Here is a 16,342-nt window from a genome sequence, read left to right as displayed (position 1 = left end):
CCCCCCCCCCCCCCCCCCCCCCCCCCCCCCCCCCCCCCCCCCCCCCCCCACCCCCCCCACCCCCCCCCCCCCCCCCCCCCCCCCCCCCCCCATCCCCACGCATTGCTATCTCAGGAATACTTTAGGCCGATTCTGGGACAAACCATCCCTCAATCCCCGGACTATTACTCCGGATAACTATTCACTATGGAAATACACGGACAAGAGCTACCATAACACCGCTATCCATTAGGCACTTGCCCAGTCATGATCTATGTGTAATTGCCGGAAGCAATTATTGCCCTAGAAAATGCCATCAGTGGTATACCATTCGTTGGACAATAATCCTCCGTGTAATAAGTTGTCCTAGCTGTAGTTGTCCGTTAAGATACTCATACGGTCATACCATGGTCATCGCCTGGATATGCTGCGAGCCATAAAAGTACATCTACAAGTCAGGGAGAAGTTTTAAAATATCAAATGAAGCGAAAAACCGTCTCCATCCCAGTTTGGCTACGCCATTGTTATCACTAATGGGCAATGCGTTATTGAAAGAGGACCTAGTCTCGGATTGACTAAATCGGATTTAGCAGTAAGTTATTTCATCATTAGGTGCGAAGATATTCTGATAGGCGCCAGTCCTCGCGTTTAAAATTCCATTAATGCACACAAGCAGAGACAGATCATTCGTGGAAAGCGTTCTTGATCCACCATTTTGTTGCTCTTCATCTGTTTTGTTAACACCCTCTCCTTTGGTTCTATTGATAGATATTCACAATGAAATAAACATTGACGGTTTTTTGTTATTAAGGAATAGAAAATAGGTCGATGTTTGCAGGTGTCTTTAGGCTTGTCATTTTATAAATGTCTTAACTTTCCTTACATAATACTAATAGGACAAAAGCTTTACTTATTTCATTTGTCTATAAATTGATTTATTTTCATAATGTTTTTATTAATATACGTTTTCATTTATTTATTTATTTAGTTATTTATTTGTATATTTGTGTATTCATTAATTAATGTATTTACTTATTTGTTTGTTGTTTGTTTGTTTAACTACCAATTTTTGTATCTGTTCATTCATTAATTCAGTTATTTACTTATCTACCTGTCTATTCATTTCACTATATATATACGTAGCGTGGCATAAAAGCGTAGCAAGCAAGACAAAAATCATGCCCTGGTGTCCTAGAAAAGCCCAATTAACCTTTATTAGGCGGAGATGATCCAATCATCATTCAAGCAAATAAGAAAGAAAAAAATGTTTAGCCCTTATTGTAATAAGCCTGAGATAACATTGAGAAAGGATTATATGATGTCAAATTGAAACTAAACATTCAATAGATGAGTAGAATTTAATTTATTCTTTGCATTACTTTTTATCTATATTTTTTTTTGTCACATCTGAAAACCCATTTATAGTCATGGTAAAGCCCTAATAATTGACAAATAAGCAAAGGCGTATATTTTATATATTATATTGGTCTTCAAGTTTTTTTTAATGAATACGATGACCAAAACACTGAAAAGTAAATTGGATGTGTTATAATTGAAAGAAGAATGAGGATTTAAAGGTCGAAATCATTAAAGAAAAGAAGGAGGAGGAGATGTAGGAGAAGAAGAAGAAAAAGAAGAAGAAGAGGTAGAAGAAGAAGGAGAAGAAGAAGAAGAAGAAGAAGAAGAAGGAGAAGAAGAAGAAGAAGAAGAAGAAGAAGGAGGAGAAGAAGAAGAAGAAGAAGAGAAGAAGAAAGGAGGAGAAGAAGAAGAAGAAGAAGAAGAAGAAGAAGGAGGAGAAGAAGAAGAAGGAGAAGAAGACGAAAGAGAGAAAGAGCGGGGGAAAGATTGTGTAAATATGTATGTGCGTGTGGGTGTGTGTGGGTTTGTGCGTATGGGTGTGTGAATGTGTACGTATGTACACAGATGTACATAATATTATATCAGTGTTCATAACTCTTTCATAATAATTTCTAAGACAAATCTTCAGATGGTAATACATCAATTGTAGTCCTAGATGGTATTATTCTGAAGGGGTGAGGGTCTGAACTCGAATGATCAAAAGGTCGTTGACCATCGTTCACCTGTTGCCAGTAGTCTGTCTACTTGCTCAGGTTGACTCGCCTCTAGCTCTCTCTACAAAGCACATCAAGAAAACCCATCCTAATCCCAAAATGGCACTATTTATTTTATTGTAAGAAACTTCTGCAGAGATCAACCTGGGACCCATATGAATTAGCTTTCTCCACGTGTCATCTCATGGAATTCACCCAGGCATGGGCCATTATTCCGCCATACTGCCAAATTAATGTTGTCAAGAATATCAAATGCGTTTTCTTTGACTCCTTGTTATTTTATACAGCTTTCCTGCCCATTGAATCCATCTGGGAGGGAAGATAGATTACTTATTATCACCTTCTTGGTGTGAAATGTCTGGATTACGAGGATAATCGGGGTCAGTTACAACCTAAGCGGCTTTTACGTACAGACCATCTTTCAAAGTCCTGCAGTTCTTTGTAAGATTAGTAAATAATCTCAAGATTTCTGTGTAGAGAGAATGATTGAAACTCTCACAAATCTGTGGGATGAATTCGAGGATTTTAACTCTGATTCTTGTTTAGCCCTTCTAATGTCAATCTTTTTTCTTTTTTTAAATAGTTTTCTTCTCTCTTCTCCTTTGCATCAACGATTCGTTTTCATCATTTCTCCTCTCTTATTGTCTTATAGAACTCTTGAGTATTAGTAAAAAGCAAAAGAAACAGAATTCCCTGTCGCTATCTCTCTGCTATAGTTGTTCATATCAATATTTAAAATTTTTCCTGTAGTTGTACGAGGCTAAAAGTCCTCACTAGCTGCCTACAATGTAGGCATAAATATTACTCTTAAATCTAAAATATATTGTTTAATCACTATTTGAAAGGGCCGAGCACTGACCACTTTTAAACCAGGTATCCATTAACTACTGGGAAAGAGGAACCACTGTGGGCAAAGCACCTTATCCAAGATTGTCAGAGCCAAGCGTGGATCGGACACTGGACCTCTCGTATAAGAGTTTCGAGCATTAACCAACATACCCACCGTGCTTCCACACCCGACAGGGGAGGGGGGCGGTCGAAAAATCAACATAACTAAGATATTGACAAATGTTTAATTCTATTCGGGCTAGGTAATTCATTGAAATGGCAGCCCCATCCTATAACTGAATTCCCCTCCTGAACCCCTCTCCTTCCCTCCCCCGACTCCACTTCTCAAGCTATATACATGTGGTTGCCAGATGCATCAGCTCAGCAAGAATGTCGTAAATCCAAAATCAGAATATCTCCAAACACTATCCCAGCATAAAAAAAATCATCTAAACTAACAAAAGATGTTGATAATCGAGGTTATTTATAGAAGACTTTTAGATTGTCGTGCGATGATTCGCGTTAAGCTTTCACATATTCGCTTTCATAGGTGTTTTAACCTGCAATAATTCGTGCAAGATAATAACAACAAGCATACTAGATGGAGAAAATTTCTAAGCAATCTGTAGATTTTCGAAGCGATTGTTTTTTTTTTTTTTTCATATAGGCTAGGCCTACATTACTTGTATAGCAGGTATTTTTCAAATAACTACATCACGGTGTCACCAATTTTCGGAATGAATATTATTGTTTACCTGTTCATGGTGAATCAAATTAAATCATGTGATTACAAACAAACTTGAGCAGAGAAAGTCATTCAAACATTGTTATTATATTACGATAATGATAATATTAATAGTGATAATGATACTAATACTATTTGATAACAACAATGATAATAAAAACAGCAACAAAAACCGTCTTGTTTAATTGATAAATAAATGCCCTTTTTTTGTGGAACATTTAACCAAGCTTGAATTTCAAGTAGTTCGTCTTTTCAAACTGAAACGTGTTTTGTGTTAACGTACCTAATTTATTTAGCAGTAAATAACTGTGTATTATCTATATGTTTATATTTGTTTCTGTTGTAATTTTTACCATGTACTTTGTAATTTGCCTACAGGGTTTCCTTGAGAAGCTCTGAAGGAACTACTGTAAATCAAGAGGATACTGAAGAAATAATAATTGACAACAATAATAATAAAAAATAAAAATGATAATAATATATAATAAAAATAAAAATAATAGTTTTACAAATGATAGTCTCTGTTAAGGCGTTTTTGTTCGTCACTGTGAGACGCTCCTATAGCGTAAGGGTATTACTAAATTGTATGATCCTTATGATTCGATTGGAGCAACCCGTAATTCTTTTCATAATCTGAGACTTAAAAATTAAAATTAAAAATAAATAATGGGCATTTTTTATAGCGCAAGTAACCACCACGCAAGGTGTTCATGGCCCTCCTTCCTATATTACCCCTTCTCTGCGAGGCTCCCAATTCCATTACTGCCATGTTTTAAGGAGTTCATTCCTACCGGTACCCATTCAACATCTGGGTGGAGAGTGGCAAATGTAGTTAAATGTATTCCAAAAGGACAATAGTGCCGCGGCGGGACTCGAACCGCGAACCATGTTATCTACATGCCGAAGACGTAACAATTAGACCACGACACCTCTACGTATCATACGTGTGATCCCGTTGAAGGAAGTGATGTATAGTTCAAAATTTCGTGTATTTTTGATAACGACTAAATATTAACGTTGCTGAATTGGTTTAAGTATATCTGTCGCCATGAGGCAACTGTGCAGACGGGTGGAAAGATTTGATTTCATGCCTAGGAAATCCTGGATTATTAAATCGCTTCTTCGTTACACTCGTGATATAAGCTGGATAAGGAATGATGAAAATAAAAACATGGAATAATAAATTTAGATTGAAAAAACAAATCCATACCCTTTACCCCCTTGCCTTTCCGTTCTCCTCTGTCTCCCTCTATCTCTGTCTCTCTCTGTCCTCTCTCTTCTTCTCCCTTTGTTCTATTTATATTCAGTTGTCTCCTTCGTTCTGTCCTTTCTTTATTTTTCTCTTTCAGCTTTCTATCTGTCTGCCTCTCTCAATTTCTCTCGCTCTTTATATTTTCTTTTGTTATATTTCTATGGTTTTCTCATTCACTCCCTCTTATCCTCTTTCTTTGCTCGGCTCTCTCTTGTTTTCTCTTCATCACCCCCTACCCCCCTCCCCTCCATCCTCATGTCTCTCATTGATTCGTGTGACTCCACTATCTGTGATGTAACCTTCTTGGGGGGTGGGGGGGGGGGCATGTAGCCAAAAACATCGCTTCTACTTTAGGTTTCTTATTTCATTTCGATTTTACCCCAGTATCTAATATACAAGCAAGTGTAGACCAGGGACTTGGGAGACACAAAGCGCTTGGCTTCATGTAGTTATTTTGCATTATCAAAATGCATACGTAATATGATTTTGTTCTTGAAACAGATAAAACATTTTGTATTGTTAATGAATCTGAACTGAACTGAACTGATTAATTTCCTTACCTTCTCCAGGTTCATCCCTATGCGATATATCATTAGTTAGGAGCCCCATGACATAATGGACGAGTCCAAATCGGGTAGCCAATCAAGAGCGCCTAGCACGTTCCTGCACACCTCAAAGTTTCTTAACGGGGTGTCGCTCGTCCAATGGCTGAATTGCATATCTCATTATATCGTTACTATGAAATATGATTATTATCTTTCTCTCTCTCTCTCCCTCCATCTCTCTCTCTCTCTCCTCTCTCTCTCTCTCTCTCTCTCGCTCTCTAGGAATCGCAGGGGGAACAATACTCTGGAGGTAGCAAAGGTGAATCGCAAGGCATTATGCGTGCCTACAAGGCCTATCTTTCGGAGCGATTGTTTAGGAATAAGGCCTTATTTTAGCCTTTATATTAGAAGGCATAGATGTCGGAATTCGGAGTGTGGAAAAAGGTAAAGCGGTGAATTCACACGCGTGCAGAACTGAAGTCAACAACCACACAGACAGAGATGGCGAGGGCGATGAAATGGGAGAGAAAGAGAGGGAGAGAGAGAGAGAGGGAGAGAGCGCGAGCGAGAGGGACAGAGAGAAAGAGAAACTGAAATATATAGACAGATTATGAAGAAAATAAAGATGGGGAAAGAGAATTTGTGAAAGTGGGAGAGTGAAGGGGTTAATAGACAGAACCATAGATACAGAAAGACAGGAATAGAGAGTGTGTGCGTGTGGGTGTGTGGTATGTTTGTATGAGGGTGTGTGGGCGTGTGTGGTGTGTGAGAGATAGAGAGAGAGAGAGAGAGAGAGAGAACATTTTAATAGACAAATTTCCTTTTGTTAACACTACGAAACAATAAGAGATATTTATCTTTACAACAAATTATTCACCTGAGCCAACGTGGGAATATTTCTCTCCTATTCATGATCCCCAAGTAGCATACAGACACCAAAGTAAGAAAAATCATAATCAATAATAATCACAATCACATTTTTACCCCTGGTTAATACAATGAAATAGAATATGTTTATCGCACAAGAACTTAAAATCTAGGTTGATTTCGGAATTTCCCACGATGAAAATAATACGGATGTGAATTTTAGTAGAATATAAATCTCATGGAAGAAAATAGAAGTTTATAAACTTTTATTCAGAAAGTAGACCCTCGCTCTTCAGTGGGATAGTATGACGTTCACAAGGTGTCCGCCTCGTTCTCAGTCATTGGATGTTTCTACAGAATTGTATTCTTTATTTCTTTAAATTTAAAGAGAAGCAAACTTCAGCTTTTCCAAGATTCCTTTTGGAGTGATATCGTTGAATTCTTTAAATCGAATTTCTTAACTGGAGAATAGGTTCTCATCCTGCGAGAGACGTATCTGAGAAGAGCGATGCCTACCGACGACCAACATCCACCTAGTAGGGTACGTATCGGAGCCACGGAGTCGTGTTTGTAGAGGCGTCATAGTACAGTGGTCCATTCACTTGACTCTCACTCCAAGGGTTTAGGGTTCGAATCCCAGCCGTTCACTATATAGTAAACATCCTTTTAGCAAGACATTTCTCCACATTTCCCACTCTCCAGCATCAATGCTGTTCTTCATTATGGCCCTGCAATTATTATTACCCCAGCAATTGCCAGGTACCCATTTACACCTTGGTGAAGATTCGAACCCTCAACTCTTGGATTGTGAGCCAAGTGAATTTACCACTATAAGACGACACATCCACTGTGTCATCAAATGATGCCTGTGTTATGACTCTTTGTTAAAAAATAATTGTATTACTTCTCCTTCTTCATTCTGTAATCTTCCTTTAATTTACACCCTCTCTCCTTTAACTATTTCACTCTCACTCTCTCATTGTCTACTCTCCTATTCTCATCTCTATTTCCTTTATTTCAAATCCTTCTCATTCCTCTCCTCCAGTCTCCCCATCCTCCTCCTTCCTTTTCTCCACTCCCATTCTCCTTCTCATCAACCTCATCGCTAAACTAATGAAACAAAAATACTTCATGCATATAGTTTCCCGCTCTTTGGAAAGGCTCGTTTTTTCATCGAAATAAAAACGGTTTACGTTCGATTAGGCGTCTAGTCACTATGGCAACGATTCAAAGTGCTGAATAGTTCGTGCATTTTTCACTCCTCCTTCGAATTTATCCCGGCAGATTGAGAGTGATGGTAAAATGGGCGCACACTTGATTAGTAAGACATGGCTTTTTTACGAAAGAAAATATTAAAAGTGGCGTAATTACGCCATTACTAGTTCATTGAGGGGAAATTTGTCTGAGAAACGTAGACAGGAAAACAAGGGTGCGGAGAAGTGGAAAGTATGATGAATATCAAATAATAATCAGTTAGAATAACTAGAAAGAGATAGATGGAATATATATATATATATATATATATATATATATAATATATATAAAGACAGGGAGAGAGACAGAGAGAGAGGCAGGCAGGCAGACATACAAGCAGAGACAGACAGACAGAGACAGACAAAGATGTGGATTGGAAGAATAAAAGAGACAAACATGTCACTTAATATCCTAATAATGATTTGATATGAATAGATAAATAAATGCTTGCATCTCTAGGAAAGTCTTATTCTCCGGCTCATGACTAGAGAAATGAATGGGGAAATAAATGAATGAAGTGAAATAGGAATAGAAGGATTGAAAAAGTCAGAGTGATACCCTCCCCAACCCCCGCCCCCTCCCCCTCTCCCACTCCAATGCTGAAGATAGATCGACACCATACGTTAAGGGCAAACGTTCAGTGTTTCTCTGTACTTGTTGTTCATTTTTTTTAACTTGTTTTTCGTTTTATGTTTTATTTATAGTGGAATGTGTTGTTAGAATAATGTTGTCTATTCATATCTTTCTCTCTCCTTTTCTTTGTTATCCCCGTAGTCGTTGAAGCCCCAGATGGAGAAGCGACGTCGAGCTCGTATTAATGACAGTCTTCTACAGCTGAAGAGTCTGGTTCTCGATGCTCTCAATAAAAACGTAAGATCTTTTTCTGATCCCATTTCATTTCTATTATCTGGAAACCGTAATGTGATGCAAGACAGGAATATTGACAACAATAATCTTATAACATCGCATAATTATTAATTATCCATTCGGAAATTTATTGTCACTGGTAAAAGTTTGTAGATCAATTATTTACAAAAAGAAAAAATGAAATAAAAACAATTTAAAAAAAAAAGTCATCTATTTAAATAACTTTGCCTTAACAGTTTAAAATTCACGAGAATATTGATTTCAAATCCAATCATGTCTTTGATAATATTGAGGCATACTATGAAAAAAAAAGTTCTGTCTTCTGAAAAAAATTTGAAACCTTCCTGATTCTGATTTGTTAATTTTTCATAGTTTTTAAAGTTTTGCAAATATGACTCTTGTCAAAGTTATTTATTATTTTGCGCACTTTGGGTATGATTGATTACAGGCAGATATTGTGTACTATGATTTTAAATGAGGTAACAATGTTGAAAACTTGGCTGATACTTTACTAATTAATCATGTTAAAAACGTATAATTATCCAATAGGTTAAAATCATAATCTCACAGGTAATTTTTTTTATTTTTTATATAAAGTGAATATCAATATGCCTGGGAAAAATGATATATTTATGACCTTGGGTGCACTCCCACTTTGCATTCATCATATCAATTCATTTTGTTTTTGTATAAGACTAGTGAAAATTGACAAACCATAAACACACTTCACACAATCTTTATTGGGCCGAGAGGACAGAGAGGAAAAAAAATCGAACCACGCGAACTAGGTCGTGGGAAATGAATGCCGAAAATATTAGCAATATGACTCATCATTAAATTCACATCTGACAGAAAAAAAAAGAAAAAAAAGAAATCAAATAATAGATATAACTGTACAGGTGGGATGTTGTTTGAATACCATACCAGGCATGAGAATTGTAAACACTGCACACTAGACATGTTAGGGTGTATTATCTGTCCCGTAACCCAAACAAACTGTTAGCTTTGCACCCTGGGTCTCTCCATGGTCCTCAGGCATGATGTTTTCTGGTCTGATTTGTCAGAGGGGAGTTGTTTGGTAGAGAAATGGGGCGGAACCCCTCTGGGATAGGTACGGGGTATATCTTCTTCTGTTTTTGACAGGTTTTGTCGTTGGTGTTAATAGCAAGGGGTGGTAGTACTTTATTAAAAGGGGCGTAGAAACTTTGATACACAATCACATTCATACATATACAGCTGTTAAAACAAGTGATCTACTTATGGGAATTTTCCATTTGTAAAATGGCCCGATACAAGTTTTGCAGAATAATAGGTGAGAAAAATGAAGACAATAATTAACGCTGAATTCTTCTGCATTCACCTTTTTATAGAGCTCCTCCTGACTTAAGGAAACCCAAAGAATAATGGAATAGATAAGATGGCATCCTACGATAGCTTGTTCTCCTATTTAGATTATAAAGATTACAAGATTAAATACAAAGAAATATCGTTTTTCCTCAGCTTTATTTTCTTTGCCACTAAAAAACTACTACTGCTACTACTTTTACTACTACTACTACTACTACTACTACTACTACTACTACTAATGATAATAATAATATGAAGAAGAAGAAGAAGAGGAAGAACAAGAATGATAATTATATACCAGATTTGTCAGGCACCAGATTCACCAGAAATCAAATATTCAAAAGGCTCTAGTGCAAAAGATGAAAGAACATAAAAGCACTAAATAATTCATTCTAAAAAGGATAACTTGAGTAGGATACGACATATGAAAAAGAAAGAGAACAAGTCAATAATTAAAAATATAACAAAACGATTTTAAGACTATTTTCGAATACTTTCGAATTGATCTACAACGTAACATTACACTATGGAGATTTTTCTCGGAAAAAAAGAGCAAAAACTACCATGGTAACGTTGTATTATATGTACTTTATTCAGAATCCTCGTCATTCCAAATGGAGAAGGCTGATATATTTAGAAATGACAGTACGATATCTGCGATCAATCCATCGCCAGCAACTTTCAGGTGAGAAACTATGAAAACTGTGATGATAACAATTATAATAATGATAATAGCAATAATGAATAAAATGGTGATGATAATGATACTACCAATATTACATCTTCAATTGATAATATTAACACTTATAATAATAATAATGATAATAATAACAAATTTCCATATAATAACCTTTATTTTGATCAAGCTTTCAAATGCATTGCAAAAAACAGTTCAAGTGCTATTATCATGTGAAATCAAATTTACGAAATAGATAGTTTAAGAAATGATACATAAACTCTTTTTCGGTTGTAAGAGGTAAATACTACGCTTTAATAAAAAATTTAAAAAAATTACATATTCATTTAGCAAGATAAAAAAATCTAATACGGGAACCGAAATGGGGGCTTTTTAAATCCAATGATTGAGTAAATAGGCGCAGATTTCGGTATATTACAAATTCTTGTTCATCTTCAATTTTGCAGGCATTGGTTCACATAACGAACAAGCAAACATTGCCCAATACCAGACTGGCTACGCAGAATGCATGCGAGAAGTCTCCAGATACTTGAAACGCAACCAGCAACACCAACAATGCTCCTAATCAAGCGCTATTCTTCAAAATTTGATGAAGAGGGAAGCAGGTGAACGTCATCTTCAAGCCAGTCTCCTAGACCATCTCGTCACACGAGTTACTGATCATGGTTATAGCAACGGAGCAGAGAGAATGGCTATCTAAGAACAGAAGAATGTCGCAGACACTCCGAATCTCGGACATTCAAATAAACATCCCGACATTGCAGTTCTACACGGCAAATAAAACGCCTTTATGACGTCATTGCAACCCCCTGATGCAGCAGCTCCCAGGTGCATGAAGAGGTCGGAGGAGGAGGACTTGTAAACCTAGTCCAGTCAGCCAGTGTGTTTTTCTGAAGGAGGAAGTGTAGCTACGCTTGAGTCGATAGCTTGCCCTTCGGTCAATCCGACTGGTCTGATGCCAGGCGAAGAGATTAGATTGGTCTTACAGGGAATCCTGTGTATTCGGGCCAAATACCAACCCATGTGATCCCAATTTACGCGGCAAGCTCTCCCACCATCTCACCGGCTCAGCTCCTCCAACATCGACGGTACTCTCAAACATCCCATCTCTCTCACCATCAACGCCTGTGGTGCTGACTCCCGTTGCCCTGGTACGGGCACGCATCTAACTTGTTAGGGAGTGCTGTTGCTCCGGCGAGTGGCGGGTATGCTTTTCTCCACAACCCACCATCAACCTGCGCTCATCCTTCTGCTCCTGACTCCGAGATGGATTCGACGGATAACCAAGGCAGTCGGTGATGTCAAGTCAAGCCTCCGCGCAAACTGTTACTAACAAATCTTATTTAGACGTTTTGAATCGTGTGACATAAATCCTTGTTTGATTCCATCTTCATTTTCTATTTCTAACCCTATTTCATTATCATCGTCATCTTCATCATCATCACCATCGTCGTCGACAGCATCACTGGAACATGAAACACACCTCCCATACTATCATCAACCACATCCCCAACACCCTCAACAAGAACCTCTCTAATCAAACAACCATCACGGTCTCAATCTCACTCACATCCTATAAGCACAACAAATATGACTGAAAACATAACTCATGTCACCAAACCCTCTTAATCAAAACACATTTCGGTCTGTAGCTTCTTCGCTAACTACTATTTCCCCGCTGATATCCGCGTCGGGATTGATACCTGTCCAAAACACCATTCTATTAGTATCACAGCCCCTGCTGGCCAACAACCTGCTACCCATAGTGAGACTTCTTTCAATACCACTTCCGAACCCCTTCCGCTAATGCATGCGCGAGAAAGCGTCGACGCACCGCAATCTCTCACGACAAAGACCCATTAGGGTACAAAATACCACCACTCCCGCACCCTTCCTAGGATAGGCTCCAATAAAGTTATCACTAAGATTCGTGTCTCTAGATCCGACATGCGACCGACCACGACCCCTTGTCGATCAGCGCATCGTTCCCGGCCTATCCCTGATCGACCAGTAGGCCAACATCCAAACAGCCCCTCATCCACCAGTCGCCGGTCCCGAAAGAAATGAAAGATGTGACGTCAGTGAATGGGGGTTAGTCCCAAGGTCACGTGGCGTCCGTGGTAACCATCCTTGGCAACAGGATAGAATGCAACGCTTGAAAGGATGTATCATAATCTTCGTCATGTTCATTCAGATAAGTTTTTTAGAACAGGAATTCGCGAGAGACCGTAATACAATTTGGTCTCGTATGCATCTAATAAACCTATCTAATGTATTATCTTTGTTGCTTCTCTACTGGGAGATCACCCAGTAATGATGATTTTTGTGATTTGTTGGGAAATTGTCCGTACATTTCAATTCTAGATTTCATGCACCATGGTCATTTTAAATAGCGGTCGGCCCATGAGCCCGACAGCATAAGGTATCAACAACCCCTTCATGACTTCTTGGAGAGAAAAACAAAGATATCTAAGCCCTCATACAAAAAGATAAAGCAAGGTCATTTGAGACATCCAAAACATCTTGCGTATCTCACAGCAAATGTAAGAAAGTGATAATTTCTTTGATCGTATATTTATGCAAATTATGAATATTGCATAGAGGACAAAATGTGTGTTATGCAATTGAAAAGAAAACCGCACGTAGAAATAAATATTTCAGCCTAGCATTCTCAGTTTACTAGAACTGGATAAAATAAATCAGTGGTTTTGGTGATGGCGTGTTAGCGCGTAAATTTTTGTAATTGGTACGAGGGATAATGTTAGTTCCATATATTAATTTTTTTACAGTTATGACTCATTTTGTATTATATGATGAAATGATGTAGTTTAGTTTTATAAATACGAGCAGTTGACAGGATTTTTAACGATATCGCATGCGTGGCTGTTTCAAATAAAAAAAATTATGTCTATAATTATGCAAAGCATCTTCTATGTAGACGGTCTTCTTTTAAAACATTGTATATCGAATTGTGTGTGAACGCAACCTTGTGATACTTTTTGAGATTTTACTGAAATAAAAGTAAAGAGCTTCTTCAGACTCTTCAGACAGTAAACATAAGACTCGTTTGATGTTATTCACTTGAAAAATATTGAGATAATGTTTTTTTTATAAGATTGAGATGCTTAGAGGTTCTTACGACCTCTATTCGATTTGTGTGTGCGCGTCGTGTGTGTTTTTTTTTTTGCTTGCTTGTTTGCTTGACTTTTGTTTGTTTGTTTACGTGTTTGTGTTGATAGTCATTTTGGAAGCTGAAGTTTTCTGCTTTAATTCAGAGAAATCACATAAATTGCCACAAGACAGGTTTATATTTAAAAAAGTATTTTCTTCGACTCAATCAAAATGGTCTTAAGGTCATTAGTATCGAGATAATATGATAGTAAAATAATTAATTATTCTTTTGAAATTACTTCCATGTTTTAATCAAATTGATTTTATATATTTTTCATATCAACGTTTATAATGATCCAAAGATTATTTGATTTAACGTGCGTTTTTTTTACTGATTGATAAATTAAACTACCATGTCAAAATTTTAGGTGTTATCTCGCTACTTGGATGTAATGTCTTCAATATAATTATGTTCTTATTTTGAAGCAGGATTATCAAATCTCTCCCCTACTCCGTTTCGAACTATACAGTCCCAGCACTCATATAACGTTCTGAGGACGTTCACCAATGTCGAAAAAACTTTCCGACAGAAATTCTGTCACGTCCTGGAAACATTTTTTATTCGAACTGCAGGGGTGGTTAATTCTCAGTTCCTATCAACTACAAAGTATAAATTCTTAAAACCTTTGCTTTATTTTCCATTTTCAATGTTTAAAGGTATAGACCAGTTCCGGTCATGCGATTGCATTGTGAAAGAAAACGCTGTGGAATCGATCAGAAAAGATTGATCATCTAGCTTATAAGTATTGGTGTGTACTGCAAGGTTCTGGAATCATCAAAATGAGAAGAAATCTGGCCCAGTTGTTAAAGTTACAAGCGCTGTACACAGAAAGATGTATATGGGACTACGCGATATCTATCCAGGCCGTATAGATATAATAATTTACCAAATATATCAATTAGTAGGCGGGTTTCCCGGCAACATTTGTTTCATCAATATTAGTCAAAACATATTCTTCACATGATCGGTAATAAGAGCTCCCATTTCATCTTTTGAGATGGGGCGTTTCCAACACTGGTACCTTTAAGCCTGCTTCTTTTTTCCCACTTTTTTGCTGCAAGGGTTGGTGCTATACCCTATAGTAAGGACTATGTCTATAATTGGATGTTGTCTGGTGAGTTTCAGCTTTACCGTACTGTCAGGTGTCAAGATAATTTGTCTTCGGTTATGCTCTTTGCGGTATTTATGTCAAAACAAAATCTTCCTCATTCTCACTTTTTTCAAGGACTATGGAGTGTGTCATAATCGGAATGCTTACAGTAAGAATACAATGATAATAATGGTACAATTGTAAAAGCGAGATAAAAACGAGATGCGAACAGGAACATCACAAGAAAAAAAAAAGGAACATTTAAAAAAGAGGGAGGGGTGTGGAATCTACAGAATGATCTTTTAGTTCGTGGTAGTAATGTAAAAGGCACAATACATGACTTTAGGCACGGATGCCACCTTTTGCCATGGGTATGCACATACAATGTATATATGAAATTTTTATTGGGAATTCCTAAAAGTTAAATTTTACAAGGCGAAGAAATGGAACACCTCACAGTTTCTTCAAAATGTAATGAAAGATAGCATCACTACATCATATTGTGTGTTTCAACAAAAAACATCTACATCTTGTCGCCAAACCACAATTTATTTTTCAATAGTTTTTTATGGATTCCAAACAAAACAAATCAATCTTAGAAAATAGAATACAGTTGCTTTTCCTAGACATGAATTCAAAACATTTTTATTTCATAGATTGTACGATTGATGGAACTAAATGATGTCCCCTACCCTACGAAACAACACGCACACTTATTAACCGTACCTATCAATTTTTAGCTGGCAATTCGACACCTCAATTACTGATCATGCTGATGCTCCTAGCTTTATTTTTCATCAAAAAGTAAAGGACTGGGGCTAAAGTCACAATTGGGTTTAGGGGCTTATGGTTTAGTAGGTTAGATGTAGTGTAAAGTCCAGCGTTCAAGAATTTGGTAAGTGTATGAAGCGGAGACATTTTCTATTCAGGAGCTTGGTCATACAGCCGATTTGTTTGTCATTATTGATGGTATATCGCAGTGCCAGCGAAAGCCAGAGAAGCAGGGGTATAGAAGGGCACTTTAAAAATAGTAAATAGTTACGTCACTTGTCGCATCAGTGTGTCAAAAAACAATACGTTTAAACATAATGATAAAACGGAAAGTGTGTCTTAAATTATCGGCAACACCAATATTTTGTTCTATATTTTAATCTCCATATAACTATGATTATCCCATACCCACCAACTCACTTCACCTACATCCGCAACTCACAAACTATACTTTACAAGTCAAACGATTAAAACAGTTTAATTTCAAACTACTCTATAATTTATTAGCATGTGAAGAATATCTATATCGTTTCAAAAATCTGATCATGATTATTGTTTGAAGTGCAAATGCACGGAAAAATTGTATCATTATTTTATGACTGTGAGTACTAAAAATATTTGGAACAAGGTCTTATTTTTTTCTCAGAAAAACAGAAGTATTGTTCGATAATGAAAAAATTGAATACAGTGAAATATTGTAGGCAAGCAATGTGATTTAAAGGAAATATTATGAGGGCAAATGTGAAATGAAACATCATCTCTGGAAAAAAAAGTTGACTATGTTAAACAAAAAAGTATATTTCATGTGTTTTTCTTTATAATCGAGATAATTTTGTGTCTCTTATGTACATATTAT

At 37.0% G+C, this 16,342-nt stretch overlaps 3 protein-coding genes across 3 annotated transcripts in view; 1 reads left to right on the top strand and 2 right to left on the bottom strand.

Moving 5' to 3' along the window:
• LOC762772 (DNA-directed RNA polymerase, mitochondrial) overlaps nt 1-5,451 on the bottom strand; it is a 17,017-nt gene extending 11,566 nt beyond the window's left edge. Inside the window, exon 1 of the mRNA XM_030987416.1 lies at nt 5,437-5,451. Coding sequence (XP_030843276.1) covers nt 5,437-5,451 — 15 coding nt within the window. The remainder of the gene's footprint in view (nt 1-5,436) is intronic.
• Nucleotides 5,452-5,838: 387 nt separating this feature from the next.
• LOC115924682 (transcription factor HES-4-like) lies at nt 5,839-11,018 on the top strand. The gene is made up of 6 exons (XM_030987415.1): nt 5,839-5,865; nt 6,761-6,829; nt 8,317-8,412; nt 10,354-10,441; nt 10,731-10,732; nt 10,857-11,018. Exons 1-6 carry the CDS (start codon nt 5,839-5,841, stop codon nt 11,016-11,018), a joined length of 444 nt encoding a protein of 147 aa, XP_030843275.1.
• A 972-nt stretch (nt 11,019-11,990) lies between these two features.
• Nucleotides 11,991-16,342, bottom strand: part of LOC757060 (DNA-directed RNA polymerase, mitochondrial) — a 25,731-nt gene continuing 21,379 nt past the window's right edge. The window contains 1 exon segment of the mRNA XM_030987414.1: nt 11,991-12,026. Within this exon segment, the coding sequence (XP_030843274.1) occupies nt 11,991-12,026 (36 nt within the window).

The sequence above is a fragment of the Strongylocentrotus purpuratus genome, unplaced genomic scaffold, assembly GCF_000002235.5.
Source record: "Strongylocentrotus purpuratus isolate Spur 01 unplaced genomic scaffold, Spur_5.0 spur5_scaffold_16, whole genome shotgun sequence".
In the NCBI taxonomy this organism is placed as follows: Eukaryota; Metazoa; Echinodermata; class Echinoidea; order Camarodonta; family Strongylocentrotidae; genus Strongylocentrotus; species Strongylocentrotus purpuratus.
This window is presented reverse-complemented; position numbering and strand designations above follow the sequence as displayed.

What these genes read in the sequence shown, in the direction of transcription:
- LOC115924682 (XM_030987415.1), top strand. Translation starts at nt 5,839, where the DNA reads ATGTCGGAATTCGGAGTGTGGAAAAAG. An exon ending in AATTCGGAGTGTGGAAAAAG is followed by an intron (nt 5,866 to 6,760) that starts GTAAAGCGGTGA and finishes ACTGGAGAATAG; the next exon opens with GTTCTCATCCTGCGAGAGAC. An exon ending in ACCAACATCCACCTAGTAGG is followed by an intron (nt 6,830 to 8,316) that starts GTACGTATCGGA and finishes TTATCCCCGTAG; the next exon opens with TCGTTGAAGCCCCAGATGGA.